Source organism: Sinocyclocheilus rhinocerous, unplaced genomic scaffold (assembly GCF_001515625.1).
Source record: "Sinocyclocheilus rhinocerous isolate Xijiao unplaced genomic scaffold, SAMN03320098_v1.1 scaffold3117, whole genome shotgun sequence".
In the NCBI taxonomy this organism is placed as follows: Eukaryota; Metazoa; Chordata; class Actinopteri; order Cypriniformes; family Cyprinidae; genus Sinocyclocheilus; species Sinocyclocheilus rhinocerous.
In genome coordinates, this window is record NW_015629109.1 from 938,743 (window position 1) to 954,655 (window position 15,913).

Genomic DNA, 15,913 nt, shown 5'->3' on the forward strand with positions numbered 1-15,913 from the left:
ATATATGTATGTATGTATGTTTACATAATATTAAATATATAATATTAAATAACAATATTAATTAAATATTTTTAATAAATCATTTAATAATAATAATTTCTTGTTTCATTGTTTAGGAAGTGCAGGTTATGAGAATAAAATTTATAGAAATTATAATACAAATACCAAATATAATTACAACCATTGTTAATCAATAATGTTGTTTAAATAGTCAAAATATAGTGCATAAAATATAATTAATAAAAAAGTGAAAAATAAAAAATTATAATTATTGTATAATTTGATAATGAAAACATATTTAATAGTTTAATTATTTAAGACATGCAGGTTATAACAATTATATGAAGTATAATAAAAAAATTATAATAATTCTTAATCAAATATAATTAGTAAAATAGTACAAATATAATTAATGAAATATAATTGTTTATTTAAAAATAATTTATTTTTTTAAGTATTTAATAATTTAACAATACCTAATTATAAAATTGTTTAATTATTTAGAAAGTGCGATTTAGTACATATCACAATAGTGAATAAGGGGATATTCACCTATTTTAGTCATTTTACTACAGAAGCTGCATGATAGTAACTTTGAGTCAAAAGAATAAAATGCAACAGATCTGCCATATTATGACCATAAAGGCAGAAAGCATCCTTGTGTGTTGACTAAAGGTGTATTGAGCACGCATGTGGGCCGTGTAACTTCCTATCATAGCGAAGCGTGCTTCCACGCATACGCAGGATTCACAGCAGGCCGCTGCATCCCGTTGCAGCCTTGTTGCTGCTCACCAGCTGTCTCCATGGAGACCAAGATGGGCTCTGGTTGTCTTGGAAACTGACAGCAGCATGCTGTGGGTTTTGCAACATGTACGGCTCCTGAGAGCGGTATTTAAAGGGGTCATATGATGCGATTTCTCTTTGAAGTGTTACAAGCTCTTGGTGCTTAAAGAAGATCTGTAAAGTTGCAAAGACTAAAGTCTCAAATCCAAAGAGATATTTATAAAGTTAAGAGTCAACCACGCCTACCTAAAACGGCTCGTTTGCCGTTCTCAAGCCCACCTGCCGCCGCTCACTCAGGCCCGCCGGCCTCCGCTCATGCTAGCCCGCCGTGTGAAACTAATTTGTTTGGCCTTCCAAAAGAGGACACGACTAGAAAAATAATGTTCTTTTTAGCAACATCATATGACCCCTTTAACTCTGTACGTACAGTCAATATTTAAACTCAGGACTTCAACTAAAATCTCTAATTCGTTATGATGTTTCTCGCAGGTTCTTCGGCCACATGGGAATATAAGCCCAAAACACACACACACAAAAAAAATGTTTGTATAGACCGTTGTGTACCTAAGGAACAGTGTGTTGCCTTGTGACATCATTTGTCCGTCAGAAATGACTTGTAAGTGGTGGTGGGGTGTCTGACATGGCATCTGCTGACCGCAAATCCTGTTACCTTGGTTACAGACAGACTGGGCATAAAAGTAAGGTCACAGAGATCGGGAGGTTCTGTCCCTTGAGCGGCTCGCTGTAATTTGATTGGCTCGTGGCCCCGTTTGTGCACCCATCACAGAAAATTGAATTATCGTGACTGTCATCCAGAGGAGACGCACGGCTCACCTCTCCTGTCTTCATCCTTCCATCTCTCCACTCCTCCTCTCATTTACTCCTCATTTTTGCCTCTCTGCTCCTTCCTTCCTTCTTTTCATGTCTTCTCTCGTCTATTTTGTTGTTCTTTATCATTGTTTCTCACTTTTGAGAGTGGAAAAAGAAAGCGGTGGGTTGAAACTGTGTTAAACGACATTATTGCTGTCTCTGAATGCAGATGAGATGAGAGTTAAAGGAATACCCAAAAATGAATATTGTCAGTATTTAATTACCCATATGCTGCTTTTTTTAGTGGTACATAAATGAGATGTTTGAATAATCTTTGTACTTTTTTTGTCTATACAACAACATTTCATAGTGCTCACTGCTTACAAGCTCCAAAAAGGACAAAAAAGGTTGCATTCTTTTTTCAGTACATGTACTTAGAGTACTTACCCAAGAAAGTACTGGTAGTACAAGGTAACTACCTGGGTTAAAGTTAGATTTAGGGGTAGGTAGTACTCAGTTATTACCCAGTTATTGTAATTGTATAATAAGTACATAGCATGTACATGTGGAACAGGACTGTAAAATAAAGTGCTACCCAAAAAAACGAAATAAAAGTACCATAAAAGTACAGATATTCAAACTGGTGCATTTTGTTTGATTACAACACACAAAAAACTAATGACGTCAAACTTGATGGTACTCGTCAGCGTATCGGTTTTGGTTCTGAATGTGAATGCAGGTCTACGAATTCCCTATAGAGACAGGGTGATGGGGAAAAAAATGGATCGGAGAAAACTTTATATTACAGTTGCTTTGCGTTCGCTCTCAAAACTTTTGTGTTCCATTGAGATCGCGAAAGTTTCTCAGGGGCACACAATTTCATTACTGTCGGATCCAATATAGTCAGCACAGCATCGACTTTTAGTTTCAGTCTTTCTGAAAATCCTGTGTCAAATTGTGCCTTGTTTGTTAACAAATCTGTGGTAAAATGAAGTAAAAAAAATGGACAAAGCTCCTACTGACGCGGTCTGGAACTTCATTAAAAATAAAGTTAATCAAATAAAGTTTATCATTTGGTTTCTATGTAGACCTACATTTGCCGCCCTCATAATTTACACTATGTGTGTGAATCGGTGGGCGGGACTAAACAGGCAGTGATGTAGAAGCAGGCGTTGATCTTCTTCTGCAGAGGCGGTGTTTAGCCACACTATTACATCATAAAGTGGCACATTCCACAACCTGTTGTTTTGGCAGATTGGGCTTAATATAAGCTGTTTCTAGACTAATGAGAAAATTTTGATTTCTGAAACTTGCAGAATGTTTTTATGACCTCTTAAATGTCAAAAGGTTAAGGGATTCATGACACCGTTAAACATGGTCGTTGTTGTACAGGGCAAAAAAACAAAACAAACACTGCTTAAAGATTCACCCAAAATCATCCTTTTGTCAGCACCAAAAACCTTGTGGGCAGCACACCGACACTTCAGACACTTCAGGCATCCTGAGTTCGAGTCCTTTCCCCGATGCCATCCCCCTCTCTTTCTCACATTTCACTTCCTGTCCACCTACTGTCATATCGAAATAAAGGCATAAAACTAAAAAATAAAATCATCTTTTGTGTTCCACTGAAAAATAACAACATAGGCTACAGGTTTGGAAAATGGCAAGTATAAAGAATGATTTTTGTAAAATTTTCTTTAAATTAGTTTGAAGTTGTATATATTTGGTCAGTCATTACATTATGTGTGTGTGTGTCCAAGACAGGACTGAGAGAGTCAGCGGGTTTTGGATCAGAGAGCGCAGGGATGCACTGCGCCAGATGCCTCTGAGTGTGTGTGTGTGTGTGTGCGTGTGTGTCTGTCTCTGTGCCAGCTGGTTCAAAGGAAAACTAACACGTCTCGCCTTCTAAGAGTCTTAATAATACATTCTCACTCACACAGATATCTTACGCTACTCCAGGCTTAAATTGACCTTTTTAAATGTGCTATTGCTGCAATTATGGGCATGAGTGAGTAGCCCTGTAAATCACTCTCTCACTCACACCGTCTCTGTCTCTCTCGCTCTCTCTTCGTCTCTCAGAGAGCAACCGGTCAGTCTTGCTGAAGGATATGCAGCGTAAACTCATAATTATGATGTATAAGTAGTATAAAGCACACCATCACATAAACTCAAACACGCACCCAACTCTTTATCTTCATTGTCCTCACAGATATACCATACAAGGATTAGATATGGAACTATTATGATATGATATGCGTGTTATTGTCCCCTGATGAACTGATTATTGGAATATTGGACCCTTGCAGTAAGTGATACTTTGTTTAAAATAGGTCTAATATCATTTTTTTAAAAATTAAATTACATTTTTTTGCCCCGAGGTCCACATAATGCTAATCAATTTTTACACGCTAAAAAGCACCCATAATTTTATTTTTCATGATTTATTTACAGTTCTTTTTGCATGTGAGATAAGCAATTGATTTCCTCATTGATTTTGGAAAGGTTTGAGTTGTTTTCTGTAGCTTAGCTACATAAATGGTTTCTTTGGTCTGAGATGTACTGGAAAGTTTTTAATTCTGAAAGTTACAGGATGTTTTAAAAGTTTTCACTTTATTTTAAAAGATAAAAGATTTCTCATGAGTGCACAAGCAAGTCTTTAGTTAGAGACAAGCCTTATTCCTCTTCATTTTCTTCTACAGAACCATTTTGCCACAGATGTGCAGGAAATACGAGGATTGTGGCAGGTTTCAGGTTTTGTTTTTTGAATGGATCCGGGCTGGTGACCCAAAACTCATGGGCTTAAACTTGGGTTGCGAAGACCCATGCACTATTTGAGAACAGGTTGACGATCCCTGAAGCTAATGTATTGCGTAAGTGACTGTTGACAGACCGAGCCATGGGAATATTTCCGTCTCTCTCAGTGAGCAAAGCTGAAGCCCTTATTTTGCTCTGTAAACCCAAATGACTCTCAGGGGACTAGACCGTCTCAGAGCAGCTCCCACGACCTCTGACCTCCTCCATCCACACACGCAGCAAATCAGAAGAAAAGAGGTGAAGTCAAGCAGGACTGTATGTTAGACTGCCAATGTTGTTTTTTAATGTCTTATCCAATCACATTGTAAAACACTGAGGGAATATGAGGACAGGACATCAAAATGAATCCATAATTAAATCTAATACAATAGATTCATATTTTTCAATGTAATTGTTAGATGTTCTGTGTGTGTGTGTGTGTGTGTGTGCGTATCTGTGTGTTTGTATAGTGGATTGCTGTGGTGTTGATTGCGCTGATGACTTGTCAGTAATTGAGCTTAATTAATTTAAGAGCCTCGGATTGATTCCAGATCTCAGAGTTTAGTCTACAGTAAAGTAGGTGATAACAGCATCATTTAACCCTGTTTTTAAAGCAGCTTGATTTATAATGTGGTTCCACATAAACAAAACACCTGTTTAATGAGTAATTCACCCCCAAAAGAATATTATTTACTCACCCTCATGTTGTTTCAGATTCTTATGCTGCTGCTTTTACTGCTGAACACAAAAATAGTTTGAAATTATCTATAAGTAATTGTTATTTATTATATTAGAACCACATATATTATATTTAAAATTATATGTATTTATGTCACAATTAATTATATATTTTTTAAATCTATTTGTTAATGTAAATTGTGAAATTTGTACATAGTAACACATTTATTGGACCAGACACAGTCCTTAACTAGCTACATTTGCTTATGAATGTGTTGCTTTGTGCTAGAATTGTAGTGACTAACGTAATTCAAATGTAAACAACATTTGGATTCATGTACCATTGTTTAAGATGCATGTTTTTTCCTCATCTGAATTATGCCGTTTTTGTTTTGAGTGCAGTTCTGCAGTGAATTCGGTACCATCTACATGCATTAAAGTACTAAATTGACTAGTTACTTAAAAATAAGGCTTATCACAGTGTTCATTTCAATATCCTCTCCAAAAAGGAAATTGGCAGCAAAATTTTTTGTATGTGTAATAAAACCCTCAGCTACAGTGTGATATTATGGTAATTTCCAAGTTAATGGTCTCCCTTCTGTGTAAATCAACTATTTTGACTTTAATCTTAAGATACAGTCTCTAGGACCTGCTGAAAATTTGACTTTTTTTTTTTGTTTCCCATTGAATGTGTAATGGTCAGAATGTCATTTATAAACTGTTGTCTCTTAAAAGGCATTTATCAAGAATAAAAACACATTCAATGTGATACATTGACTTATGGAAAGAAGATATCAGTTATTATAGTATCTTATATTATTAATCTTATTTTTATATTATTATAGCTACTTTGTCTATTTAGTGATTTAATCTGCCACAAGAATATCATATATTTTCATGTATTTGAATGTTTTCATTTGAGGATTTTTTTCAGCAACTACTGATATGCAGTCAATTTGATTAATCATGCAATTATTTGATTCCATTTTTTAAATCAATTGACAGCTAGTTCAAACAAATCAGGTCTGATATCCCTTTTCGTCGTGTGGAGATGAATGTCTGTGTTTTGATCCTCACAGGAAAGTTGTGAGACAGTCAGCAAAGACTTTGAAATTCATCTGGCATTTACAGACGCAGCATTTCTGCTCTATAATCCACTCGAACACAGTGTCTCTGGTGCACCGACATTCTGTGTGTTTGTGTGTGTGGTATCTGTTCTTTTCTGATAGGCCTGATCTGTAATAAAATGTCATCCAGACAAATGGCTCAGTACATTTTCTGATGTTGGTTCAGAGCTTCGAGCAGCTTTATGCTTAAAGATATTAGAGCTGATGCAATTAGAGAACTAATATCCTCTTTGTCTCTGTTTTGTCTGTCTAGGAACGGGTGGAGTATCTCTTTCTGATAATTTTTACAGTGGAAGCATTTCTGAAAGTTATTGCATACGGGCTGCTGTGTCACCCTAATGCGTACCTGCGGAACGGCTGGAACTTGTTGGATTTCATCATCGTGGTGGTTGGGTGAGTACAAGCTCTCGGTGTAACCTGCAGTAACCCCTGAGACATAGGAACATGTGCCCTAATCCTATCCCTAACCATATAGTAAGTACATGTAGTTAATTAATATTAATCAGTACTTAAAATAATACCACTGTAACAAGGACTGCTTAAAATAAAGTGTAACCAGAAGTGTTATGGAATGTAATGTTTTAAATATGAAATTATGTTCATGAAACATAGAATGATTTATTAAATTCTAAATATATAAAATAAAATAAAATTATAAAAAATAAAAATGAACTTTCTCTAAAAAGACTTCTCTAAAGAGGCTAAAAATATATAATAATTTATTCATTAGTCTTTATTTTATTTTATTTGTATTAAATAATTAGTATAACTAATTGCTAAAGAGGCTAGAATATTTTATTTTATAATGTTATTTTCAAATATAATTTAAATGTGCATGGTATTGGTTGGTATGGTATGTAAATGTTGCATGGTAGTGTTTCAAAGTAGTGTTAACTTTCAAAAGAAATGAATTGTAAATTCCAAAAAAAAAAAAAAAACTGTATGTTTAAAAGCTTTTTTTCCCATGATTTGCATTTGCTGCATCCAGGGAAAAGTCAAGACTGCTTAGTTAAAATATGTTTTAACCTGAAATGTAAAATGATAATGAGTCGATAACGTCCTCTTTCTATCTCTCTTTCAGGCTCTTCAGTGCAATATTAGAGCAGGCCACTAAAGGGGATGGTGGGACTTCAATGGGAGGCAAGGCTGCAGGGTTTGATGTAAAAGCCCTGCGAGCCTTTAGAGTGTTAAGACCTCTGAGACTCGTATCTGGAGTACCTAGTGAGTACACACACACACACACGCGCACACTCATCTGATGACTGTTGAGTAAGTCGTCCACGAGTCAGGACCGAGAAACTGAGAGAACATGAATTTAAATAAATTTTCATTTCCTTCCTGTAGGAGGATCTGAAACGATTCGAGAATCAGTAATCACAACCCAGAAATCCAGAAGTCAAAACTCTATTAAGCCATTCTTATCAGCATGTGTAGGCACAGATTTTATTGTTGTGTTGGCAAAACCATTTTCTTTCTGATTGTCAAATATTTTTTAAACACCTAAGTATAATGACTTTTAAACTGTATACTGTAATTGACCTTTTTTTTTCAGCTGTTTTGGCTTCACAATGGGATCATGATTAGCTGACTGCACATTATCATTTTATTATCGATAATATTCCGAGCATAAACAGTTAGAATATAAATGCTTCACTCACAAAACAAAGAAAACCATCCATGAGAAAAGTGATTATCTACTGTATTTTTCAGATTCCTTTCCTGTGTGCTTGCAGGTTTACAGGTGGTGCTGAACTCCATCATTAAAGCCATGGTTCCCCTCCTGCACATCGCTCTGCTCGTTCTGTTCGTCATCATCATTTATGCCATCATTGGCCTCGAGCTCTTCATGGGCAAGATGCACAGAACCTGTTTTTTCTTCAAAGATGGACACAAAGGTCAGGATTTTAGGAGTATTTGTTCCTTCCTTGTTCTAGTGATTGGCTCCAGATCAACTGACAGAATCCTGTTTTCTTTCAGGTCCTATATCTGAAGAGAAGCCGGCCCCCTGCGCCCCAAACTCTGCCCATGGACGACATTGCACCCCGGCCAACGTAACGCAGTGCATGATGGGATGGGAGGGCCCAAATGATGGAATCACGAACTTTGATAACTTTGCATTTGCCATGCTGACTGTGTTTCAGTGCATCACGATGGAGGGCTGGACTGACGTCCTGTACTGGGTGAGTCTGCTCCAATAACGGCACACTACACCTAATGACTGTATAAGCACACATGGTCTCTTTACTGAGAAAAGACACATGAATGAGGTAGGGTTAGGAGTATCTCCCAGTGTCTTTAGTTAAAAAGAGGAACCCTATTGGAATTTCTTTCCTAATTTGGAACAAATCCTGTAATCCTGAACTGTAAAAATCAAAAAAGAATTTAAAAAATGTTGTGAGAATTTCAGATTATTTAATAGGATCTTCATTCTTAGTTCTAAATTAAAATGGAAATTCTATTAGGAATCCACATCCACTTGTGCGATTTTTATTTATTTATTTATTTAGTTTATATGTATTTTTATGACTAGGTGAGTGGTGTGTATGTTACGGCTCATAACACAATACGTTGCCACTGAAAATTTGACATTCATTGATTTTGTACATCCATTTTTATACCTTGCAAACTTAAACCTTTGGATTTTTGTGATATGTTTTACATGGAAAATATTCTGCTGATTCTTCACTGTGATTGTTTTTGATTTGCAGAAATTACTTGTAAAACATCAGTAAAAAGTAGGGCTGTCAAGTGATTAATCGCGATTAATTGCATCCGAAATAAAAGTTTGTTTACATAATATATGTGTGTGTACTGTGTGTATTTATTATATAAATAATACACACACATGCATGTATATATTTAAGAAAAATTGTATATATAAAATATTTATATTTTTGTATATAATATAAATTATATAATATTATATAAAAAGTATATAAATTATATACATATAAATATGTTTAAAATTTATACATGTATGTGTGTGGATTTTTTTAATACATAATAAATAGACACAGTACACACACATATATTTTGTAAACACAAACTTTTATTTAGGAAGCGATTAATCGTGATTAATCATTTGACAGCCCTAGTAAAAATGTGCTGAAAACTACAAACCAATATTTTGCATCATATGACATAATTTTCTAGCGAAACCGTGTTTAAAAATTTATGAAGTTGCATTATAGCTGTAGAATTTTGAATAAATAGTTGTAAATAAGACAAATATAAATATTTCTAGCACAAACATTGAACATTCTAATATGGTGGAGCCACTGAAAATGTTTGTAAAAACCAGAACTATTGACCCGACTCACTAACAGAAAAAACCCTGTTGAGCCCTGTGTGTGTGATCACTGCTGCTCTCTAAAGCCCATCTTTTCTATATCTCAGTCCTCTGCACTCTTCCAGATACTTAAAGTGATTGACGGTTTTCCTGATGACATCTTTTAAAGCAGTCAAACAGACTCAGCTGAACGTCTCTCTCTCTCTCTCTCTCTGTCTTTCTCTCTGTTGAATATGCTCTATGCTTCATGGGTTTTCTTGATGTTCTGGGTTTCTGAGGGACCAGCATGTGCTGTTCACTGCACTCGTTTCCGCTGACTGTCTTCCTCTCCTCTCCGCTCCGCTCTTCTTTCTTTTTTCTAACTGTCCCCTCCTCATCTCAGATGCAGGATGCCATGGGTTATGAGCTTCCGTGGGTCTATTTTGTCAGTCTGGTCATCTTTGGATCCTTTTTCGTTCTAAATCTGGTTCTGGGTGTGTTGAGCGGGTAAGCATTGTGTGCTGAAAGTGTGTGTGTGTGTGGTTTTTTGGAGAATAGAACAAGCTCTGACTGAACTCTGATCAAACACATTTTCTTTCTCAAAGCACTGGGATTAAGCGAGCCAGAGAGGGGTTATGTAGAACTGCCCATGTCCAGCAGACACATACTAATCATTCATTCATCCCTCTTCAACTGTACCCCTCCATCCATCCCTCTCTCCCCCCATACTCCATCCTTCCCTCCATTCCCAGGTGAATGATGCTGTAGGGAATTCCTGGCCATGGCTTTATTTTGTCACTTTAATCATCATTGGCTCCTTTTTTGTTCTTAATTTGGTTCTTGGGGTTTTAAGCGGGTAAGGGACACTCATTCATTCTCTCTCCGTCGTCTTTATTTCTGACTTAGTTTTTATCCTTTGAAGAGTGTGTGTGAGAGAGATCTGTTATCTTCCTTATCATCTTTTTTGTGTTTAAAACAAGTCTGTACAAACAAGGGTCAAAGGTGTTTTGTTTCCCTTTTTCCCTTAAATACACATTCATGGTCTTGTTGTGAGTGAATATCTTGCTCTGTTTATTGCAAGAAACACACTGCTGTACAAAAGTTTGGGGTCAGCGAGATTTTTGACATGTGTATGTGTGTATTTATATACACACACACACATATATACAGTATGTATATATATATATATATATATATATACACACACATAATTATTACAGCATTTAACAATATTTAAATTTTTTGCTGTATTTTTGACAAAATTTACGAAATGCAGCCTTGGTGAGCATAAAAAACTTTTGAACAGTTGTGTAGTGTATGTGTCCTAACAAAAGTATTTTTAATATTTGATTGCACTTTTAAAATATATTAGATTTTTTTTTTCTAATTATTACACTTTTTTCTGATTCAGTCTGTTTATTTTACGGGATGGATATTTAGTGGAAGTCTCTGTCTTTCCGTTTCTCAGAGAGTTCTCTAAAGAGCGAGAAAAGGCCAAAGCTCGCGGCGATTTCCAGAAGCTCCGTGAGAAGCAGCAGCTGGAGGAAGATCTAAAGGGTTACCTGGACTGGATCACGCAGGCGGAGGATATCGACCCTGAGAACGACGACGAGGGACTGGACGACGACAAGCCTAGAAATCGTAAGTATGAAGCAGGGAAGCACCAGGGTGGGGCAAATTGATCTGCTCTGAGTTTGTTATCCGAGACGTTTTGCAAAAGTGTTGGTTTTGGTTTTAAATGCAAATGAGGACATTGAAATGTTATCTTTTAGGAGTTACAGTTTTAAACTATGACTTTGCTATTGTTTTAATTTATACTTAGTCTGAAAATACTTTCAGATCTATAAATACTGACATGAGATATTGTCTCTTTTATCTCTGGCCCTTCAAGCATAATCAAGGCCTGATATCCTGATTTACAGTTTCTACATAAGGGTAAAATAAAAAAATAAAAAATTGTCTATTAGCTAGTTTGACATGCCCATATATGATATTTATTGTCATTACGGAAACTGTATCCATTTTCTATTTGAAAATAAACAGTAACTCACCTTAAATATTGATTGTGAGGTTGGCTGCCAACATGTTCCAAAAACTTCTTGCTTGCTGTGACAGATGAAAATTATTAGCTCATATTACTGTATACACAATATTCAGATATGTTATGGATTGTTTCAGTTGCAGATGAGAGTTCTCCATCAGAAACTCACCACAATCCAAAACTTGAATGAATAGATGAATGTGTTTGTATTTGGGCAGGTTTTGCTATCCATATTAGGAATACAATTTTTTTTAGAAGCAAGAGTAAGCAGACCAAACGTCCTTGTGGGGGACAAAAGGTTCACAAAACGTCTAGACAGTAATCTACAGTAGATAGAAAAAGTTTAAAATGCCAGTTTTAGGCTTAGGGTTGTATAATTTGTTTATATTAAGAATAATAAATGTGAATGGGAAGTCCCTTCAGGGATATACAGTATATATAGAGACTTTTGTGTGTGTGTGTGTGTGTGTGTTTTTGGATTTATTTTTGACTCTGGTATTTCAGAGCCTGAGATTGTGTATTGTCAGTCCAGCCCCTAACTGAGATCAGATGGGAAAACGCTTTCACACACAGTCAATATATAGAGATATACTGCAGTCCACATGCTGACGCACATCTAGTGGCACAAAATAGAACTGCACCTCAGATTATTTGTATTTTTTGTATTAAAAGTGATGTTTAATGTTAAGTGTTTTGTGTCAAGTGTCTTGAGTTTTTTGTGACCGCCTTTTTTAGCTATAAATATTCGGGACAGAGAGGGCTGGTGGCGTCTTTTTCTGTCTGACTGTGTTTGTCTCTGACTGTTTGAGTCTCGCTCTGTTGTTTTCAGGGAAGACTCATCGTTTACAGTACATCCGTGGAGCGGTGAAGAAAAAAGCAGCTCTGCTTCGTAAGGCGTGTGCGTCTCAATAGCAATCACGGTTTACTTTTGCGTTTGCATGGGAAAAGTGCAACAAGACCTTTATACTGACCCCCGACCCATCCTTCCCCGCCCAGACAGGTCAATCTGGGTACGGAGGGCGATGGGGTCTCCCTGCTTAGTTCTCCGTATTTTACATTTCTGAATGATGATAAGCATGTAAATCTGAGAGGTTTGGAATTTAGACAAGTTTTTCTGTTTGAAATATCTGGACTTTTAGCATGTCGTTTTTTTTCTCCAGGTATTTGAATCAGAATCTGGTGCTTTGTAGTAAATTTTAGTCACACATCAGGCTCCTGTTCCAATGTGATCTGCATGTGATGCCTAGATAGAAACAGTTCTGCTTTGCACACCACGGTTCAGATGGTTCTGACAATGAGGTTGTGATTTCTCTTTAACAGCCGTTGTGAGATGTTAATAGAAATAGATTGCAAAGTATTGTGGACATTTTTCTCCTGACTTATGTTGCTTCACTCCCATCTACTTCAGATTTGTTTAGAGTGTTTACGTTATGTATTTTATCTTAATTACAAATTACAAGAGTAATATTCATTCATTTTAAACACATCAAATTTCACAATACATCATCAGCATACTGATGATGTAATGTCACTCTTCGACATCTGTAATCCTGTCTCGGAATATCCGACCAAACATAATCCCATAATCCCATTTCCAAGGGTGGTGTAGTCTGGATGATAATGTGTTTTTTTTTAAATTAAGAAATAGAATTAGGGGAAAAGATCAGAGCCAATGAAAATGCAGCATGGAATTTAGAGACCCTGCTTGACCCCGCCCCCTGTGCATGTTAATGAGATGGAATTGTAGGCCTGCATGCTGATTGGTAGATTAGCATTTTTTGAGTCTTTTACATGATGTATTTGGGTAAGTTTGTCCAACTTTGGTTTTGTTTTGAAATCTGAATGAACCCATCCAAATCATTGTGTTTTATAATTCTGTTGGTTTGAGGTCTAGTTTAATTTAAGATCGATTCACAGGCTTAACACCCATGACACACAGTATATGTGTGTGTTGATGAAATGTGGTATTTGATTCTGTTCAAACACTTTTTGGGGCAGACAATCTCACATATGGTCCATATTAAACATTAAAGGTCACATCTGAGCATGGATATGCTGGCTGTCATCAAGACTGCTGAGTCTATTTAATAAGAACTGGCTCAGTAACAACTTTCTTTACATATGTTATTTATTCTATCTTATTTTTCTTTCTACCTGTTTAACAGGTATAATTTAGCATGTTTTATGTTTTTATATTATGACTTTATTATAGTTTTGACAGCTTTTAACAGCTGAATTTGTCATTTAGGCTTTTTTTTATTAGTGACAAACAGCTTTGTGTTTCTTGAAGCATCATATACAAAAAAATCTAATCTGTTTCTCAGTAAAACTGCACCTGTCACAAACATTGTGAACAAACACTGTAATTTGGTTCCTAATGTGTTCTTTTTGGTGGCTTGCTGTGAGGAATATTTTACATATGTAAAAAACTATAGGCACCTTAGATAAATGCAAAAGTCATGGCAGATATGTTTTCTTTAGTTAACTGTCACCTCACTTAGTAAGGTTCTGATTATTGTATGGTTAGACTTATGTGTTATGTTATATGCATTGTTAAAACTACATTTTACTTACCTCTCAAGGCCAGTTTTTACCTACATTTGTCAATTGGTAAGTGTTGATTTTGAACCCTGGTCATTTCTGCTGTCAGTGTGCCAGTGTAAAAGCTCAAGTAAGTGTCCTTTAGAGGTTGAAAGTCAGTTTCTTGTGTGTGTGTGTGTGTGTGTGTGTGTGTGTGAAACCAGCATTTGATGAGCAATGAGTATCTTCTTTTACTGGTAATTCATCGCACTCTCTCTCTCCCTCGCTTTCCCTCTCTCTTTCTCTTTGAAATCTGAATGAACCCATCCAAATCATTGTGTTTTATAATTCTGTTGGTTTGAGGTCTAGTTTAATTTAAGATCGATTCACAGGCTTAACACCCATGACACACAGTATATGTGTGTGTTGATGAAATGTGGTATTTGATTCTGTTCAAACACTTTTTGGGGCAGACAATCTCACATATGGTCCATATTAAACATTAAAGATCACATCTGAGCATGGATATGCTGGCTGTCATCAAGACTGCTGAGTCTATTTAATAAGAACTGGCTCAGTAACAACTTTCTTTACATATGTTATTTATTCTATCTTATTTTTCTTTCTACCTGTTTAACAGGTATAATTTAGCATGTTTTATGTTTTTATATTATGACTTTATTATAGTTTTGACAGCTTTTAACAGCTGAATTTGTCATTTAGGCTTTTTTTTTATTAGTGACAAACAGCTTTGTGTTTCTTGAAGCATCATATACAAAACAATCTAATCTGTTTCTCAGTAAAACTGCACCTGTCACAAACATTGTGAACAAACACTGTAATTTGGTTCCTAATGTGTTCTTTTTGGTGGCTTGCTGTGAGGAATATTTTACATATGTAAAAAACTATAGGCACCTTAGATAAATGCAAAAGTCATGGCAGATATGTTTTCTTTAGTTAACTGTCACCTCACTTAGTAAGGTTCTGATTATTGTATGGTTAGACTTATGTGTTATGTTATATGCATTGTTAAAACTACATTTTACTTACCTCTCAAGGCCAGTTTTTACCTACATTTGTCAATTGGTAAGTGTTGATTTTGAACCCTGGTCATTTCTGCTGTCAGTGTGCCAGTGTAAAAGCTCAAGTAAGTGTCCTTTAGAGGTTGAAAGTCAGTTTCTTGTGTGTGTGTGTGTGTGTGTGTGTGTGTGTGTGTGTGTGTGTGTGTGACACCAGCATTTGATGAGCAATGAGTATCTTCTTTTACTGGTAATTCATCGCACTCTCTCTCTCCCTCGCTTTCCCTCTCTCTTTCTCGAGTATGCCGGCCAGTGAAAATGAGTCAGTGAACACTGATAATGCTCCAGCTGGAGACATGGAGGGAGAGACCTGCTGTACTCGCATGGCGTAAGTCCCCACAGCATCCCGTTCCTCCTCTTTTCTCCTCCTCCTTCTGTTCTCCTTCCTGATCATCTCTTCTCCTCTAATTCCTCAATTACTTAATTTTTATTTCCCTCCATGCTTAATTCTCTTCAGACTTACTCTTTTCAGTATTCAGACGTCTACAGAGATGTAAGGTTGAGAGCTAGTTTTAAATGGTTTGCTGGTAGGCGAGGTCAGCAGGGCTCAGTGGGCGGCTCCTGGCGCTCCCGTGATCTTCAGTGTCGTTTTTTTTTTTCTCTGTGCATCTGTTGCTGTCGTCTGTTTTCCAGCTGATCTGCCCTGTTAGTGATCAGTGTTTTATGTCACAAACACAGACAGGAACATTCATGCAATACACAGCCATAAAAGTAATTATATATAAACATTCCCACGGATATTAAAAATCTGTGAACAGTTAAATCATAAAAACTGTTTAATTTACATATCACAAGTTGAATGTAACAAAAATGT

General features: G+C 36.1%; 1 protein-coding gene across 9 annotated transcripts in view; it reads left to right on the plus strand.

Annotated features, from left to right (window-relative positions):
* LOC107738824 (voltage-dependent L-type calcium channel subunit alpha-1C-like) overlaps window positions 1-15,913 on the plus strand; it is a 91,291-nt gene that overhangs the window by 41,341 nt on the left and 34,037 nt on the right. For 8 of the 9 annotated variants that reach the window (XM_016550703.1, XM_016550697.1, XM_016550700.1 and 5 more), the window contains exon 1: window positions 15,344-15,427. In XM_016550703.1, the coding sequence (XP_016406189.1) occupies window positions 15,396-15,427 (32 nt within the window). In that variant the 5' untranslated portion in view covers window positions 15,344-15,395. Of the gene's footprint in view, window positions 1-6,444; window positions 6,585-7,272; window positions 7,413-7,924; window positions 8,087-8,168; window positions 8,372-9,862; window positions 9,967-10,927; window positions 11,105-15,340; window positions 15,428-15,913 lie in introns of those variants that run through there. The other variant, XM_016550705.1, reaches the window with a different exon arrangement.